Source organism: Abrus precatorius, unplaced genomic scaffold (genome assembly GCF_003935025.1).
Source record: "Abrus precatorius isolate BTA unplaced genomic scaffold, Abrus_2018 Scaffold7, whole genome shotgun sequence".
Taxonomy (NCBI): Eukaryota; Viridiplantae; Streptophyta; class Magnoliopsida; order Fabales; family Fabaceae; genus Abrus; species Abrus precatorius.
Genome location: NW_020874417.1, coordinates 18,388,393 through 18,407,236, shown reverse-complemented (window position 1 = coordinate 18,407,236; position 18,844 = coordinate 18,388,393). Strand labels below are relative to the sequence as shown.

The following is an 18,844-nucleotide window of genomic DNA, read 5'->3' as shown; positions in this document are numbered from 1 at the left end:
CTGACCAACGTAGAACTCTTTGCTTGAGATCTTCTTGTCATGATATTGTTTGGTCTTTTCCTTGTAAATTCTGGAGTTCTCATAGGCCTCCAGACGTAGCTCCTCCAACTCTTGCAGCTGTAATTTTCTCTGCTCTCCAGCTGAGTCATAATGGATATTGCAAGTCTTTACTGCCCAGTAAGCTTTGTGTTCTACTTCAACTGGTAGATGGCAGGCTTTTCCATATTTCTATGGGGCTGCACTACTCTCTCAAGTATTTTCTTGATTTCCCTATTGGAGAGCTCAGCCTGCCCATTTGTTTGTGGGTGATAGGCAGTGGAAACTTTGTGCACAACTCCATATTTCTTCAATAAGACTTCCATAGTCCTATTGCAGAAATGACTTCCTTGATCACTAATGATGGCTCTAGGAATTCCAAACCTACAAAACAAGTTGCTACGGACAAAATCTGCAACAACTTTAGCATCATTAGTCCTGGTGGCTTTAGCTTCCACCCATTTTGAGACATAATCAACAGCAAGAAGTATATACAGAAAACCAAAAGAGGAAGGGAATGGTCCCATAAAATCGATACCCCAGACATCAAAGATGTCACAATACAGGATGGATTGCTGGGGCATCTCCTGTCTCCAGGTAATTACTCCGCCTGCTCTCTGGCATCTTTCACAGGTGGAATATGCTTGCCATGAATCCTTGAAAATGGATGGCCAATATAGTCCTGCATCCAATACTTTTCTTGCAGTCCTCTGGGGTCCTTGATGACCTCCTACAGCTGAGGCATGACAGAACTGCAGTATGGATGAGATCTCTTCATCAGGCACACATCTTCTAATAACTTGGTCACTGCAGAATTTCCATAAATAAGGGTCATCCCAAACATAGTGTTTGGCATCACTCCTTATCTTATCCTTTTTGGCTTTTGGTGCATCTGTTGGAAAAACTCCTGCAGCAAGAAAGTTAACAATATCAGCGTACCAAGGTGTCTGTGAAGCATACAACTCTAAGAGTTGTTCATCAGGAAAATCATCTAAAATTGGAATAGGGTTAGGAACTCCCTCTATCCTACTCAGGTGGTCAGCTACCAGATTTTGGGTTCCGCTTCTATCCTTGATCTCCAGATCAAACTCTTGAAGTAGAAGCATCCATCTTATAAGCCTAGGCTTAGAATCTGTCTTTCTCAGTAAATACTTCAAAGCAGAATGATCAGTAAAAACCACAACTTTTGACCCTAACAGATATGATCTAAACTTATCCAATGCAAAAACAATGGCCAACAATTCTTTTTCAGTTGTGGTATAATTACATTGTGCTTGATCCAAAGTTCTAGAAGCATAATAAATGATGTGAGGAAACTTACCAACCCTCTGAGTCAATGCAGCCCCCACTGCAAAATTGGATGCATCACATATTAATTCAAATGGTGTGGTCCAATCTGGAGGTTGGATGATGGGTGTGGTAGTCAGGGCTTCCTTAAGCATATTAAATGCTTCCTTGCACTTTTCATCAAAATTGAACTCAGCCTCCTTTTGCAAAAGCTTAGACAAGGGAATGGCAATTTTGGAGAAGTTCTTAATGAATCTCCTGTAGAACCCTGCATGACCAAGAAAAGCACGAACCTCTCGAACACAAGAGGGGTAAGGTAGTTGTGCAATAACATCAAGTTTTGCGGGATCTACTTCAATTCCCTTTTCAGAAATGATATGGCCTAAGACTACACCTTGTTCTACCATGAAATGACATTTTTCAAAATTTAGCACAAGGTTAGTATCAATACATCTTTTCAAAACTTTTTCCAAATTAACCAAACATGCAGAAAAAGATGGACCATATACAGTAAAGTCATCCATAAAGACTTCTATGCAATGCTCCACTAAATCAGAAAAAATACTGAGCATGCATCTTTGAAATGTGCCTGGAGCATTGCACAAGCCAAACGGCATTCTCCTATAGGCAAAAGTGCCAAAAGGACATGTAAAAGTGGTTTTTTCCTGGTCTTCAGGTGCTATACAAATTTGAAAATAACCGGAAAAACCATCAAGGAAACAATAGTGAGACTTACCAGCCAACCTTTCCAACATCTGGTCAATGAAAGGCAATGGGAAGTGATCCTTCCGGGTCGCTTGGTTAAGTCTCCGGTAGTCTATACAGACTCTCCAACTGTTCTGGACTCTGGTTGGTATTAACTCATCTTTTTCATTCTTTACCACAGTGAGTCCAGATTTCTTGGGAACTACTTGGACCGGGCTGACCCAAGTGCTATCAGATATAGGATAGATAATCCCAGCTTGCAGCAACTTGGTGACTTCTTTCTTCACCACATCTAAAATGATGGGATTTACCCTCCTTTGAGGCTGTCTCACTGGTTTAGCACCCTCCTCCAATAATATTCTGTGCATACAAAGAGAGGGGCTAATTCCAGGAATATCGGCAAGCGTCCAGCCTATAGCCTTCTTGTGCCTCCTTATCACTTCTAGGAGCTCCTCCTCTTGATTGATATTCAGCTTAGTGGAGATTATCACTGGAAGCTTCTCATTTTCCTCTAAATAGACATATTTCAAATGCTCTGGCAATGGTTTAAGCTCTAGTGTAGGAGATTGCTCCACAGAGGGGAGTGACTTGGCACTTTCAGTAGAAGAAATTTCTGCAACATTCAAGTCAAAGGGGTTAGATTCAATTATACTTGCTGAACTCAAAATATCACATTCTTCCCCTATTGATTTTTCAATTTCCTCAATAACAGAAGTTGCAGAATTCACATTCAAAAAGTCAGAAATACAATTGTCACATACAGAAGAATTATTACAGTATTCACAAATGGAATTGTCTATAAATTCAGAAAAATTAAGAGCAAAATCTTCTTCTAAAAACTCAGAACATTGATCATCTATCAAATCATCCAGCAAATCAATTTGGAAAACAGAGTGTTCTTCCAATGGATGCTTCATGGCGTCCAAAATGTTGAAGCGCACAATGCTGTCTCCAAACTCCATAGTGAGCGTCCCAGCGTGCACATCAATTTTCGTTCTTGCAGTCTTCAAGAACGGTCTTCCCAAAATGATTGGTGCCGCACCTTTCACTGATTCTCCCTCTTGCATGTCCAAAATGTAAAAGTCAGCTGGGAAGATGAGATCATTCATTCTGACTAATACATCTTCAACAATCCCAGCTGGGTTTGTTATGCTTCTGTTGGCTAACTGAATAACCACACCTGTTGGCTGCAGAGGGCCAAGAGATAGTGAAGTAAAAATAGACAATGGCATGACATTTATAGATGCTCCTAAATCTAGCATGGCATTCTCAATCATATTATTACCAATAATGCATGGGATAGTGAATGTTCCTGGGTCCTTACATTTCTCAGGCATTGTGGACCTTTGTTTTTCAAAGAGTGCAGAAACATTCCTACCCATATTTACCTTCTCATTACCCTTAAGACGCCTCCTATGGGTGCATAAGTCTTTCAAGAACTTGGCGTACTTGGGTATTTGCTTGATTGCATCTAGTAGAGGTATGTTCACCTCTACCTTTCGGAAGGTCTCAAGGATCTCTTTCTCAGCCTCTTCAATCTTCTTGCTTGGTTGGATAACTCTCTGAGGAAATGGTAGAGGAATTGGCCTATCAACATTTTCTGCCGCCTTTGGTTGGGCAGATGTAGGTTCTGGTTGTTCTTGAACCTTTTCCTCTCCATTTAGATCAACTGTAGATGGAGCACATTTTGGGTCTCCTTTCTCTTTGGACACTGTGGGTTCTTGCATCACTTTTCCAGACCTCAGAGTGATTGCACTCACATTTTTAGGATTTGCTACAGTTTGTGCAGGGAGGTTTCCTGAACCTTGAGATTGCATCTGGTTCAGAGATGAGGCTAGTTGTCCCATTTGGTTCTCCAAAGTCTTAATACTAGCCTCGGTTCTTTGCTGGAAAGTGATGTTGTTCATGGTCAATTGCTTCATGAGCTCCTCCAGTGATGGTTCATTTTTCTGGGGTGCATTTGGTTGTGAGGAAGATGGTTGGTGATGTTGTTGGGCTTGTTGTGGTTGATGTTGAGATGGATGGAATCTATTTGGGCCAGCATGATGTGCTTGATATTGAGTGCCGTGCTGCTGGTTTTGTTGTTGAGAATTGTTTCCCCATCTCAAATTTGGATGGTTCCTCCAGCCTGGGTTATATCTATTGGAAGATAGATCCCAATTGGGCTGCTGCTGCGAATTTGGAAAAGGAAATTTATTAGTGTAAATATTTGCAGCATAGGCCTGAGGATTACCTTCTAAAGTATCAGACTCTTGTAGTGTAGGACAGCTATCAGTGTAATGGTCTGTAACTGAGCAAATACCACACAACATGGCTAGAATGGGTGGCGGAGCAGATGAGGATGCAGCAACACTCTTTTGCATGGAAGCCAATTGCTTCACCATGGATGCCAATTCATCAAGCTTGTGTTCTATTTTACTAGACTTAGCAACTTGAACTTCACTCACATTTCTGGTAACACAAGAATTTTGCCTTGTTGCAAATTGTTGTGAGTTGGCAGCCATATTCTCTATCAAATTCCGGGTTGCAATTGGAGTTTTGTCAACCAACGCCCCTCCACTTGCGGCGTCTATCATGCTTCGGTCCATAGGGTGCAGTCCTTCATAGAAGTACTGTATGAGCAATTGATCACTAATTTGGTGATGAGGGCAGCTAGCACACAACCTCTTGAATCTTTCCCAATATTCATAGAGGGTCTCTCTTTCAAGTTGCCTTATCCCACATATTTCCTTTCTTATGGACGCAGCTCTTGATGCTGGAAAAAATTTCTCCAGGATAAGTCTCTTCAAGTTGTCCCAACTAGCAATAGATCCTGGAGGGAGATAGTAGAGCCAATCCTTGGCTGCATCCATCAGAGAGAATGGAAAAGCCTTTAACTTGACATGCTCCTCAGGCACACCTTGTGGCCTCATAGTTGAACAAACAATATGGAACTCCTTGAGGTGCTTGTGCGGATCTTCACCTGCAAGGCCATGAAATCTTGGCAACAAGTGTATTAGTCCAGTTTTTAGAACAAAAGGAGCATCAATATCAGGATACTGTATGCATAAAGTTTGATATGTTACATCCGGTGCAGCTAGTTCCTTTAATGTTCTTTCATTGTCAGCCATGTTTTCAATTCCAAATTCTAATGAATGGGGTGATGAATAGATAGATGAAGGAGATGAAAACTCTTCAAAATGTTCAGAACTATCCCTATGTGTTCTAATGCTACTATGAAATGTCCTATCAATCTCTGGGTCAAGTGGATACAAGTCCCCAGGATTCGATCTGGTCATGCACTAGAAACTAATTATAAGGAATGAAAAGAAGTAAGCTAGATGAAACAGCAAAAAAATGCAGAAAAAAATCAGATGACACTTATGCAGAAAACTAATGTCTATGTGCAGTAAAATGAAGCAAAGAGGTTAAGCAACAAAAACAGAAAAGGAATTGCAATTAATTGTAAGAAAACACAACACAAGCTAGTAAATGCTGCAGAATTATGCAGCAAAAACAGAGTAATAATGCAGAAAAACAGGAAACAGAACACTAAAACAGAGCAACTAACAAGTTCAATGCAAAATTAACACCAAAGTTCCCCGGCAACGGCGCCAATTTGATGGAACGATTTTTCACTACTCGTTATGCACAAAGATTGTCGTTAATCCTCATCAAATATGCAAGATATAAATGCAATACTAGGGTGTTGTCCTAGGTTATCTCCAAGGAACTTTTGGTTGGGAACATACATCGAACAAGTGTAAACATATATTTTAAAGCAAGTAAATTGGGGGGAGGTTTGTCAATTTCTAGATTTTAATCAAGAACAGAATGTAAACTAATGAAATTCAATCAATTAAAAAGAGTAATCCCTAGTCAATCAATGAGTTCTATCCCTATTCTTTCAAATGATTCAATAATCCTCTATTTTTCCCTTGAATTAAGTTAATTTAACAAGCGAAAATTAACTTTAGTATCCCAATTAAAATTAAGCATCTTAATGGGCTCCAATTCTCTATCCCTAAGATTAAGCAATCTCAAAGATTAATCAAAATTAAGCAATTTTAGATTAGAATTTCGTTGGGTAATTTAGGGTTCATTAAGCAATGTTCCCCTCATGCAAATTTCATTTCATTCAGAGATTGGGGTTAATAAATCCAAGGAAAGAAAGAGTGATATTGCCATTAAACTCAAGAATTCAAGAACCATATGAGTTGACTAGGAATTACAAGAGAATTTAGCCCTCCATATGGATGGGCTTCACAAATAAAAGAAGAGAATGTAGAAACATAAGCAACATTAATGTAAAATCAAGGAGAATCCAAGGGAAATTGGAAATTAAAACCTATAATGGATCCCTGGCTATCACCCAAGAATCCTAAGCTCTGCAAAATGCTCCAAAAGTGGTAAAAGAATCTAAGGAAAATCAATCCCGTACCCTAATTTCTAAAAGTCTATATATACTAAGTCTGACATGGCCCCATAGTGATCACTCTGTAAAACAAGAGAGTAAACACGCGCAGCAACTTTAGCTTTTTCCCTTTCTGGAGTGATTACTCTCATTTCTGAGAGTAAACACGCGCATGGCACTTCCTTCTGGGCGTCTCTGGAGTGATTACTCCCATTTCTGAGAGTGTTTACGCGCAGGACACTTGGGGTCTGGGGCTTCTGGAGTGATCACTCTGATAACTGAAAGTGGTTACTCTGGCCTATCCCTTGAAACCAGCTCCCTGGAGTGATTACTCTGGTATCTGATAGTAGTTACTCTCAGTTCATATTTTTTTCAAAGAGCCAAAAATTCATGAAATTTGTCTAGAATTCCCTGCACAATTATTCAAATGATCAAAATTGCAAAATATATTCACAAAAATTAATGGAAATAAGACAAAAATTAAGAAAGCTCTTGTTTTCTACCTAAATAAGATTTTAATGTTATTTACAGCCTCTAAATCTATTTTTTTCTATTAAAACTTTATAAAAATCAAATAAAATATCTATAAAGTGTGGATTCATCAAGGACTTGTTGAAAGCTTGTGTGCTTGAGCAGAAGGGACTTGGGAGGAATGCCTACCATTGGTGGAGTTCACTTCTAACAACAGTTATCATGCTAGCATTGGGATGGCACCATTTGAGGCCTTGTATGGACAGAGGTGTCAAACTCCTCTGTGCTGGTATGAGGATGGAGAGGCTACTCTGTATGCACCGGATATGATCTAGAAGCAAAATGAGCAAATCAAGATGATCAGGGAGAAAATGAAGGCTACACAAGATCGACAAAAGAGCTACTATGATAGGAGGAGAAAGCCTTCGGAGTTCCAGGTAGGTGACCATGTGTTTTTAAAGGTCTTACCTGTGACCGGAGTTGGGAGAGCTTTGAAATCTCAAAAACTATCTCCTAAGTTCATTGGACCATTCAAAGTGCTGAGTAGAATTGGTCCTGCTGCATACTGTATAGCGTTGCCTCCGAACCTCTCGAACCTACATCCGGTGTTCCATGTGTCACAACTCAGGCAATATGTTTCGGATCCTTCCCATGTGATTGATCCTGACCCGGTTGAAGTAAGATAAGACTTGTCTTATGACGTGTATCCGGTGAGGATAGCGGATCACCGTGTTAAACAATTGAGGGACAAGGAGATCACATTGTTGAAGGTGGTATGGAATTCAAGTGATGAGGGAGATGTCACATGGGAAATGGAGAGTAGAATGAGAGAGTTATATCATAGATTGTTTGCGTAATCTGTGTATGTTGGGTTGAATTTTGGGGACGAAATTCTCTAAAAGGAGGGGAGAATTGTAACGCCCCAAATTTTGTAATAATGTTTAATTGTTAAGGTATGGGTGTGTGTGTGTGTATATATATATATATGTCTGGATTTTCCTATGAGGCGTGTTGATTGACATGAGGAAGATGTTGATAAATCTATATTTTACTAGTATTTTACCTTAGTTTTAATACCTCTGATAAAGAAAACATATTGGAAAAAGCAGAAAAACTCATAAAAATAACAGAATGATTAAAGTTTTCTCTAAACACATAGTTGTTTTAGAATTTATGAATTTTTTATGTAGAAATTAATGATTCAATCATATTTTTTGTAGGAAATTCTGAGCTAAGTTCATGAGGTTGGAAGATCAAAGTAAAGATAGAAGGAAAGTAGCAAAACTAGAATCAAGGAACAAGGTTTAATGAAGCAAGAGCTGGGCGTGATCACTATCGCTGGTGAAAGTGATCATTTCAGAGCTTGAAAGTGAAGGGAAATATGCACGTGATCACTTTCATTGATGAAAGTAAGTGTTCCAGAGAAGCTTCAATCATAGCAAAGCACACGTGAACACTTTTCCTAGCAAAAGTGACGTTCCGGAGAAGCTTCAATCATAGCAAAGCGTGCGTGATCACTTTTCCTGGCAAAAGTGATCGTTCCAGAGAAGAGCTCCAGCATAGCAAAGAGCGCGTGATCACTTTTCTTGGCAAAAGTGATCACTCCAAAGAAGCCTCTAGGAAAGCAAGTTGCGCGTTATCACTTTTTTTCACAAAAGTGATTGTTCTAGAGAACCTTCCATCACTGCAAAGTTGCGTGTCTCCTTTTGCCAACGAAAGTGAACACGCATAGATCTCGAACCTTAGCATGGCTACTTTTGTGAAGAAAAGTGATCATTACAGTCATGAAGAATATTAGAAAAGCCTCTATGTATCTACTTTTATGAAGAATAGTGATCACGCCAGAAAGGCGAAAATTCTATAAATATGAATTAGCTTATATATCTTGGAATCTTTTGTTCATTTCACTTCTCATTTGTTTTCTGGTGTTGAGAGAGTCTGAGAGAGAGATTGGAAATGAACATCAAGCTTCAAATCTTGAGGAATCGGATTGAAGATTGGCTTGAAGATGCTTCTTTGTTCATCATGTTCTTCTCTTTCTTTCTCTTCTCATTTTGTAATTGTTGCTTAAACTTTTTGTAATTAGGGATTGTGAATCTGAAATGGAAGTGTTAAATTGATTTTGAATCTGAACTTTGAATATTGGATTGGATTGAATAATTGATTCTGCTATTCACATAGTGAGTGAATGGAAATTTGAGCAACTAATTACAGAGGAACTCTTATCAATGGAAGTTGAATTTGTTTCTCGAACCTAAATCAATTACCAAGGTTATTGATTTCTTAGGGATAAGATATCTTGATCTTGCAATCTTCTGGTTTCTAATGCTTAATGCAACATTTAATTGAACCAGATCTAAGGAATTAGAGTGATTGAGTTAAGGAATTAACCTTTGAATAATAAAACGTGAAACTGATTGTCATTCCATCTAAATACTTGAAAGTTCATAACTTTATTGAATCAACACTAAAGTTTTGGTGAAACAAGTCCCTAACTATGTTTTCTACATCTGTCAAATACATACTTTCATATTCATTGTTCTGTTTTGTTTTCTAATTTCAATATTGGTTACTTTTGCATCCGAACTTCATCTGAAATTCGTGAGGCTCAACTAATTGTGGACTTGTGAAGTGATAATTGAGAACTTTATTCCCTAAGGACAATATTTGGTACTCAAACATAGTTCTAACATTTTATTACTTGCTACAATAACACTAGTACACTTGCTAGTCAAAATTACTTTTGTTAAGAAAGTGACAAGTTTTTGGCGCTATTGTCGGGGAATATTTGTTTTCAATATCAGTAAAAGGAAAATAACTAGATTGAGCATTTGTTCTTTTTAAATTTTCTGCAATATTATATTATATTTAAAATTTTTCTGTTTTGCAATCAATTGATAGAACTGAAGAACTTTGTTGAAAATTTTATTGAACTTCTGGATGTATTTGTTTGCATTATTCTGTTATTCTATGATAGAACTTAAAGCTAGGGAGCAGTCAATATACATTCTGGATTTGCCATTGGGCAAAAAAGTTATAATCTCTCTGATTCTGATTGCTAATGTTGTGCATTTGCATTTTGTAATTCATTATGAGTATGAATAATTGCATTTTTCATTACAGCAGATTGTACTCTAACTTGTTTAAAACTGATTTCTTAGCAGATATCTAAGAAATGGAAAGAACATCTGACAAAACTCTAGTTGGATCTTCAAGGGGAACCCCAAGGACAAAGAGGGGAGAATGGCAGGAGCTTCTTCCTCAAGGCCAATTCCTCAAAATGACCCAAGATTCAGAAGCATAGCTCATGAAAACTACTTCAGAGCTAATATCCTAAGGAGGAAAATAGTCCACGACAGAGCTTTCGAAATTGCTAAAGACCATTACCCAGAGTACAAAGAAGAGATTCAAAAAAGAGAGTAGGAATCATTCTACTCAATGGCTGGAATAGGCTGGAGGGAAATTACACAGGAGTTCTATGCAAATGCTATGAGGTTCAAGGGAGATCAGATACCAAAATACCACACCATGGTCAAAGGAATGAGGGTAGATTTTTTTGCTAACAACATCAATAGGGTCCTCAACATCAACACACAAAAACAACCTGGACAACAAGAATTTAGTGCTTTCAAGGACTATCAAGACAAGGACTATGTTGAAATCTTGAAAAGGATTGGAAGACCAGGGACTACTTAGGAGCTGAACACAGTAGAGAAACCCAAGTGCATCACCACCAAGAACCTCCTACCATTTGCCAAAGTGTAGAGTGCCTTCATTTTAAGTTCATTTATGCCAGTCAAGCACAGCTCCACTTTAGCAGTAAAAAGGGCTAAACTTTTATTTGTTACAGTGAATGACATGTACATTAATGTAGGGGAAGTTATTAGTGGATGTATCTTAGACATCTTGAAAAGAAAAAGAGACTCTTTAGCTTTTACTTCGTTAATAACTGTGCTGTGTGAGGATGCAGGGATTGAATTTGGTGATTACTAGGAAAGTTATTAGTGGCTAAATATGGATGCTGCTGCAGGGCATTCTCATTGTAGCGAGAAGGCACTGGGAGAAGGGGGTGAAATTGTCGCCTTGTCGCTGTAACGAGAGGTCCCTCGCTGTAGCGACAAAGCCATAGTTTTGGCTGCATTTTTTAGTGCAGTCTCGCTGTAGCGAGATTCTGCAGAAACCAGGGTGCAATTTTCTCTGATATTTTCTCTGCAGCGACAGTCGTTGCAATGAGAGTATCTCGCTGAAACAAGATTGTCATGACCAGAGAAGATTTAAAGGGGGTAGGGCTTGGGAAACTCATTATTTCCCTTTTCTCTCTTCAAGGTCCCTTTGATTCTCTCGATCCAAAACCTTATTTCACTTATTAAATTTCCTCTAAGCCGTTTGGGAGCAAGATTGAAGGTTGAAATTATGTAGGGAATGCTTGAAGGTAAGTTTTAATGGTTAAGGTTTCAGTTTTTCATCCTCATTCTCTTATTTCTCAGTTTTCCTTGGTTCTCACGAGAAGTTTCAGTGTATTTAGGACTAAGTTTGTGTGGGGCGCCTTCTCATTGCTGATTTTGTGTGTAGGTCTTCATTTGAGGTAAGGAAGGACTCTACCCTATCTCATTATGTTTAATTCACCGTTTATTCTATTGAATGTTGTGATGTGACTATGATAGGGAGTAAGAAACGTGTATGAGCATGTTAAGCAATTGATATTGAATGTGATGAGTGAAATGATTGAGTGCAAAATGGGCGAATAGGTGTGTTTGCGTGTCCTTGAATGATGTAAATGGATGGACACGTGTGTTTGCATGTCGAAATGTTGTGTGCATGAAATGGACACGTGTGTCGTGTGTGGTAGATGAATGTGGGCCTATGTGCCATGTAATGTTAATGACTATGGACAATTGTGTCGTGTGTTGTGAATGAGTAATATGTGTGCTTAAAATATGTGTGAATAGGGCATGTTGAATACCGTTGTAATGAAGTTGTGAATGGTTCGGCGATACACTTGAGCTGTGAAAGATGAGGACGGTAGAAATACATAGGGGAAGAGAGAGTGGTGGTGACACCAACAATGAGCGTGGGTGCACCACGGGCCACACACTCCTCCTGACTAAACCTCTCACCACTACCATTGCTGAGGGACCCATGACTGCCCTCGCGTTATCCGTGAGGCAGGGGTGACTGGCGACCATTCATGGTGTGAATTTGTGATCACAGTGCAACAGTGAGCGTGGCTAGATGCAGTGAGTGCATCGATTATGAACTAGAACGAAATGCTTGAAATGTTGCTTGTAATTATCTAGACTTGAGTAAATATGCTAGAATACCTATAGATATGCATGGTGAGACTTTATGTTAGTTGTGTGTGTTGGATAGTGTAGAGTACTCACCCTTACATTTATTTTTCAGGTGACCAACACAATCAGCACCGGACTCAATGAAGGAAGGATGAACTGCTATAGGACTTAGATTGTATTTTGAAATTATGATGTAACTGAAATAGTCCTATAGTAGTCTTTGATATAAATTATAATCCTTTATTGTTTTGAACCATTTTATGAAACACTTTAATGGGATCTTTTATTAAACGAAAAATTTTTACTGCCATTTTGCAAAATTATTACTTAGAAATTAAATTTAAGGTGTTACAGTCCCTTAGAGAACCTATGGGGTCTTTTATCTTGTCTCATTGGGCCACTTCCCCCGGTGTCCATGGTCTTGCCATTCAAGTTAGCTTTAAATATTCTACACTTGCTCACCAGAGTGGGCTAGTTAGTCAGTTAGAACACACTGACTGCAGCTCAGATATCTGGTCTCAGCCCATGCTCAAACTGAGCACACAAGTCCTCCTCTCCCTCTTTATATTGGTAGTGAGGCCAGTACTTCATCAGCTCCTAGAATTTTGCTGCATACTCCTCTACTGTCATACTCCCTCACTTTAGCTCAAGGAATTTACGGGCCTTTTGCTTCTTCAAGTCCCGAGGAAAATAATTCCCTTGGAAGCTTGCCTTCAATGCTTCCCACTGAATATAGCCACCCTCTTATGACAACATCTGATTGGCAAACCTCCTCTAGTCTTCCACCTCCCCACATAACATGTAGGTAGCGTAGTTTACCTTGTATTCTTCCCTGCACCCCATAGCATGGAAGATCTTTTCTACGTCCGCAAACCACCTCTGAGCTCCTTTAGGATCGAACATCCCTTCAGACTTAGGGGGATTGTGCCTAGTGCAGGTAGACAACCCTCAGTACTCAGCTGGCTCCGCATCTTAGTGGTGCACTAAGGCCTCCAGAGCTTAGGTCATTTGCTCTAGGAGGTCATTGGTGACTCTAGCTCCTTTACCTCTACCGGCCATTCTAGTTTAATCTAACAACAATTTAGCAAACCATATCCAACAAGTCCAATCAATAACAACATTTATAATTCAGGAAAACAAAACATATCAACACACAACTTGGACGCTTCAGGCCAATACCACAGTCCTGTTTGGATGAACTGCTCTGATACCAAATTATAACACCTTAATTTAATTTCCAAATATAAATAAATTTCATAAAATTGGGAGTAATAAAATTTTTTCATTCAAATAGTTCCAAATGCATCGTTCACAAAGTATTTCAAAATAAGAATGGATTACAATTTGAATCAAATAATAGCTACATGACTTAAATAATACATTTTAGCTAATAAATATTCTATGTCCTATAGCAGTATCATCCATCCCTTCACTAAGCCTAGTGCTGATCATCTTGGTCACCTGAAAAATAAATGTAAGGGTGAGTACTCTACACTACCAAACACACACAAGCACAAAGTCTCACCTGACATGTTTCCACACTGATAAATGCTTTCTATACTTGATCCTACATTGTAATTCATGAATGATAATTGAGAGTTTTAAGCTATTCATTGATAAAATTTACTATTACTAATTTCATTTTATTTATATTTTAGGAAAAAGGATCAAGAAGTGAAAGCTTTAAAAGATATTGAGACTTGAAACACATAATGAAGCTAAAGATATACACGGGCAAGTACATGCCTGTGTATATAAGTGTGTATCTCACTGGTCGAGTCAATTGAAGTGTATCATCAAAACCAGAGATGTACACGGCCAGATACACGACCGTGTACATGAGCGTGTACTTGTCAGGAAAGATTTGAAGGACACCTATTAGAAAACAAAGAAGTACACGGCCAAAGTACATGGCCGTGTACTTTTACGCGCGTCAAAAATTTAACTTTTGCGAGAACCCTAGGACAATTCCTATAAAAGGAGAACTGGTCTTCAATGGAAGCAGGAGATTTTTGGAGACGAAAGACTCAGAGACGGCAGGAGGATAGGATCAAGCATTTTAATTCATCTCTTTTGTAATTTTAATTTAAAGATGTTTAGGTTCTAACTTTCCTTTGAGTGTCTAGATGTAATGAATCCTAATTGACTAAATTTTCTGGAATTCTTCTAATGCTATTTTATGTTCTTTTCTCTTGGGTTTAATTGAGTAGTATCAATTTGCTTCAATCTTTTTGTCTTGTTTGAATTTGAGTAAAATTCCTGCATGAAATTAACATTGCTCAATTAAAAAGACTTGAATGTATTTCTAGAGATAGAAAGACGTGAGTTTTATGTATTAGGATGAACCCTAATTATGGAATTCATAATGAACTTAATGCAACCTAGGGGTATTAATTAAGGAAGAGATTCTGATTAATCAACTGAGGGTTAGGAATCATTATCCTTGAGAAAGGTATTGATTTAAATTAGAATTTCCTGCAGCGATAAGGGTTTGGAACTAAGTAGTTGAAGAAAAATTTCAGTTAATTGGAGACTTAGGGGGATTTACAGTCTAGATACTTGCCTTTTTTCTTTGAATACCTTTAGTTATAATTTTCTATAATTTATTTTCACAAGAATATCTGTTTCTTTTAAATTATTATTCTTTTACTTTTAGCACTTTCATCAACAAAGTTTATTTTTCATATTTATTAATAATTACGCAATTAAGGAAAAATTTCTTAATAACAGTCCCTGTGGATACGACACTTGGTACTTTAATTTTAATAATATTACTCCGACAACGGGTATACTTGCCCAGTAATTCAATTTTTATACATCAAGTTTTTGGCGCCGTTGCTGGGGACTGTTTAATTAGGATTCCCTTTATTACGTGTTTACTAATTTTATTTATTTCTTTAGTCTTGAATTAACTTAACTATTTTGCTTTCATTCTTTTTAGGAGTTGATTTTTCTAGTGTATGATCAAAACCCGTTCTACTGCACTATCTGAAGAACTATTTAAATTTGACCTAGAGATCGAAAGAACTTTGCAAAAAATTCAGAAAGAGAGGCGATAGCTAGTACAGAGGGAAAACACAGAAACCCACATGGAAGGAATGGCAAACAACGAAGATCAACCAAGGACCATGTCCGAGTATGCTCATCCATCATTAATGGGGACAGAGTCTAGCATTGTCCGTCCGGATGTGCAAGGGAATTTTGAAATAAAGCCCAATGTTATTCAGATGGTTCAGCAGTTTGTCCAATTTGATGGGTTGCAAGACGAAGACCCCAATGCTCACATTGCAAATTTTCTGGAAATTTGTGATACTTTCAAGATCAATGGAGCTACTGATGATGGAATCTGCTTGAGGCTATTTCCATTTTCTCTTAGGAGCAGAGCAAAGCAATGGTTGAACTCTCTCCCGCGAGGATCTATCACTTCATGGGAGGCTATGGCAGAAAAATTCTTGGCGAAATATTTTCCTCCCGCTAAAACTGCCAAGATGAGGAATGATATCTCTTCCTTCTACCAGTTAGAGTCAGAGACATTATACGATACGTGGAAGAGGTTCAAGGAATTGTTGCGGAAATGCCCACATCATGGGATTCCGGACTGGCTTCAAGTGCAAACCTTCTACAATGGATTAAACCCAGCCATAAGACAAATGATAGATGCTGCAGCTGGGGGCACTTTGAATAGCAAGACACCAAGGGCTGCACAAGAACTGTTTGAAGAGATGGCAATGAACAACTATCAATGGAACTCCACTTGATCCAAACCTGCAAAATCTGCGGGGATCTATAGTCTTGATGCAGTGACATCCTTGGCAATGCAAGTTGAAGCCTTAGGGAAGAAGATTGATGGTTTATCTGTTAACCATCCAGTTGCTCTAGTGATGAGATGTGATGTTTGTGGAGGAGGCCACCTTAATCATGAGTGTCAAGCTACTCAGGAAGAACATGCCAATGTGATAGGAAACAGACCACCGTACCAAAATTACAATGGCATAAATAACCCGGGCTGGAGGAACTATGCAAACCCACCGTGGAACAACAACTAACAGCCAATGCGGAACAACACACCCTCAGGGTTTCAACAAGCTCCACATCAACCACCACCCCCAATTGAAAAGAAGTCAAACCTTGAGGAGCTGATGACCAAATTCATTCAAACATCAGAATCTCGGTTTCTATCCACCGAGACAGCATTAAGAAATCAACAACCATCAATCCATAATCTGGAAAATCAGTTGGGTCAAATCTCTAGACTCCTCTCAGAAAGACTCCAAGGGAGCCTACCTAGCAATACTGAAACATATCCTACGGAGCAGGTGAAGGCAGTAACATTAAGGAGTGGCAGAACATTACAAGAGAAGGGGAAGCAAGAAATAGAAAAAGATGCAGTTAAAGAAGAGGATAAATGTCAAGAGGAGACTGTGGAAAAGCCCCCTGTAGTGAAAGAATTCATACCCCCACTTCCCTACCCAACAAGATTGAAGAAAGACAAGGATGATGAACAATTTGGTAAATTTCTGTCCTTATTTTGTCAACTTCATATCAATTTACCGTTTGTTGATGCCTTGGCACAGATGCCCAAGTACGCCAAATTTCTGAAGGATCTACTGTCCAACAAGAAGAAATTGGAGGAGTTGGCCACAATAACTCTGAATGAAGAATGCTCAACAATTTTGCAAAATAAGATGCCCGAAAAATTAAATGATCCAGGGAGTTTTACTTTTCCTTGTCTCATTGGTAGATTGATAGTTGATAGGGCTTTAGCTGATTTAGGTGCTAGCATTAATTTGATGCCATATTCTGTTTTTAAGAAATTAGGTTTAGGGGAACCTAGGCCAACTAGGATGAGTATTCAACTAGCTGATAGGTCAATTAAATATCCTAGGGGTATCATTGAGAATGTGCTTGTAAAAGTGGACAAATTTATTTTTCCTGTTGATTTTGTGATTCTTGATATGGACGAGGACACTTATGTCCCCTTGATCTTAGGTCGTCCATTTTTAGCTACTGCAGGGGCTATAATTGATGTGAGGGATGGAAAGTTAATTTTGAGGGTTGGAGATGAAAAAGTCACTTTCAAAATTCCTGATGTAATAAAATAGCTTTTGAAACAAGATGATTCTTGCTACTTTATTAATGTAATTGATAATTATGTTTCTGATTGTGCATAGGAATTCTTGATTTCAAACCCATTGAAAAGAAGATTAGTTTATGATAGAGGAAAAGATGATATAAGCTTGGTAACTCAAGAACAATGGTGTCATTTAGAAGCCACTAAGCCATTATGGAGAAAAAGAGACTCCAAAGTTTTGGAGTGGAAGTCAGAGAAGCAACCAACCCATCCATTAATGAACCACCAGATGAAAAATTGAAGGTCTACCATCATAAAAAAATCAAGGGAGGTAAACTATTTCAAATAGGTGATTTAGTAGTACTGTTGTACAACTCTCGCCTCAAATTATTCCCAGGTAAACTCAAATCTCGTTGGTCTGGACCGTTTACCGTGCATAAGATATTTCCTTGTAGTATAATTGAATTAACTCATCCAGAAAAAGGAAATTTTAAGGTGAATGGACATAGGCTGAAACTATACCAGGGGGGTCAACTGCAAACTTTTGCAAATGAGGAGTTTAAACTCCTCCATGTTGAATGTTGAATTACATTGAATAGTTTAGGTTAGGTAGGTTTAGTTTATTTTAATTTAGTTATTTATTTTCTCATTTATTTATATTTTGAATAAGCGTCCTCACCCCAGCATGAACCCCATTTCCTTCTGACCACTTTCTTAGTATAGATGATGAAGACTCGGATGATGCTAGTGCAACACTTTAGTCTGCAATTAGGATAGTCTAAGTTATTGAATTTTTTTTACTTATGTTATTTTTAGGATTTATATTGCTTTTTTTTGTTTACTGCTTTTGTTTCTTTATCGCATTATTTTGATCATTCTGCTCCTCTTGTCATTCTGAACTGAGTAAAATTTTCCTATAAATCAATTTTGATCAGGTTTCCTTTCCAAGTTAATCTTAGATTAGTTTTGCTTCCCAAGATTCTTTGCTTATTTACTTACTCTTCAAGGAAGTTTCAGTTGCACTCTAACTCTTCTATTTGATTGAGGACAATGCAAATCTTACACTGTGGGGTAGATAATTATAGATATTTGAACTGAATTGTTGTTTTATTCTTGAGTAATACTGAGTCAATTTTACTGTTACATAGAAGATGATATTCCTGAAAATAAAAATAAAAACAAAAATAAAGATTCATATGCAGTTATTCTAGATATTGCATTTGTGTTTTTGATTGTTTCTCGATTAAAGTATGAGTAGATTTTTCTGATTTGAGGACCTTGAATCTATGCCCTTGAATCTATGCAATTTTTTTTTTAAGAATCGTTAATATCTGAAAAATTGGGGCTCTGCTCAGAAATAAAAGAGCATGCCATAGAAGCATAACTAGTTGAATGTGGATTGCAGGCAATGTCCGGATACCACATCCTAGAACCCCAAAATTGTTTGAGGTACCGATGTGGAAAGCAAGGGGTGGAATTTTCCATTAATACCTTGTGCTAATTGGGATGGAGCATAAAATGCACCCTATTAGCCGATCATGGCTCAAAGTAAAGAAAATTAAATAACACCTTGTGGAAGAATTCAAAGTT

At 38.1% G+C, this 18,844-nt stretch overlaps 2 protein-coding genes and 1 non-coding gene across 3 annotated transcripts; 1 reads left to right on the top strand and 2 right to left on the bottom strand.

Annotated features, from left to right (window-relative positions):
* Positions 1–266: 266 nt before the first annotated feature.
* On the bottom strand, positions 267–5,033 carry LOC113871585 (the record flags this gene model as incomplete). Its single annotated transcript, XM_027508677.1, has 5 exons — positions 267–669; positions 805–1,685; positions 1,788–2,622; positions 2,869–3,979; positions 4,127–5,033. Coding segments are annotated over 5 exons (4,137 nt in total), but the record flags the coding sequence as incomplete, so codon positions are not given.
* Positions 5,034–15,668: 10,635 nt separating this feature from the next.
* LOC113873929 lies at positions 15,669–15,775 on the bottom strand. The gene has a single exon (XR_003505995.1). It is a non-coding gene; the product is annotated as a small nucleolar RNA R71 (small nucleolar RNA).
* Positions 15,776–16,235: 460 nt separating this feature from the next.
* On the top strand, positions 16,236–17,555 carry LOC113871584. Its single transcript, XM_027508676.1, has 2 exons — positions 16,236–17,237; positions 17,355–17,555. The coding sequence occupies exons 1-2, from the start codon at positions 16,236–16,238 to the stop codon at positions 17,553–17,555; spliced, it is 1,203 nt and encodes a 400-aa protein (XP_027364477.1).
* Positions 17,556–18,844: the final 1,289 nt, after the last annotated feature.

Coding starts and splice junctions, on each gene's coding strand:
- LOC113871584 (XM_027508676.1), top strand. CDS start 16,236: ATGCGGAACAACACACCCTCAGGGTTTCAACAAGCTCCACATCAACCA. Junction 17,238..17,354: donor ATGGAAAGTTAATTTTGAGG/GTTGGAGATGAA, acceptor GATTGTGCATAG/GAATTCTTGATTTCAAACCC.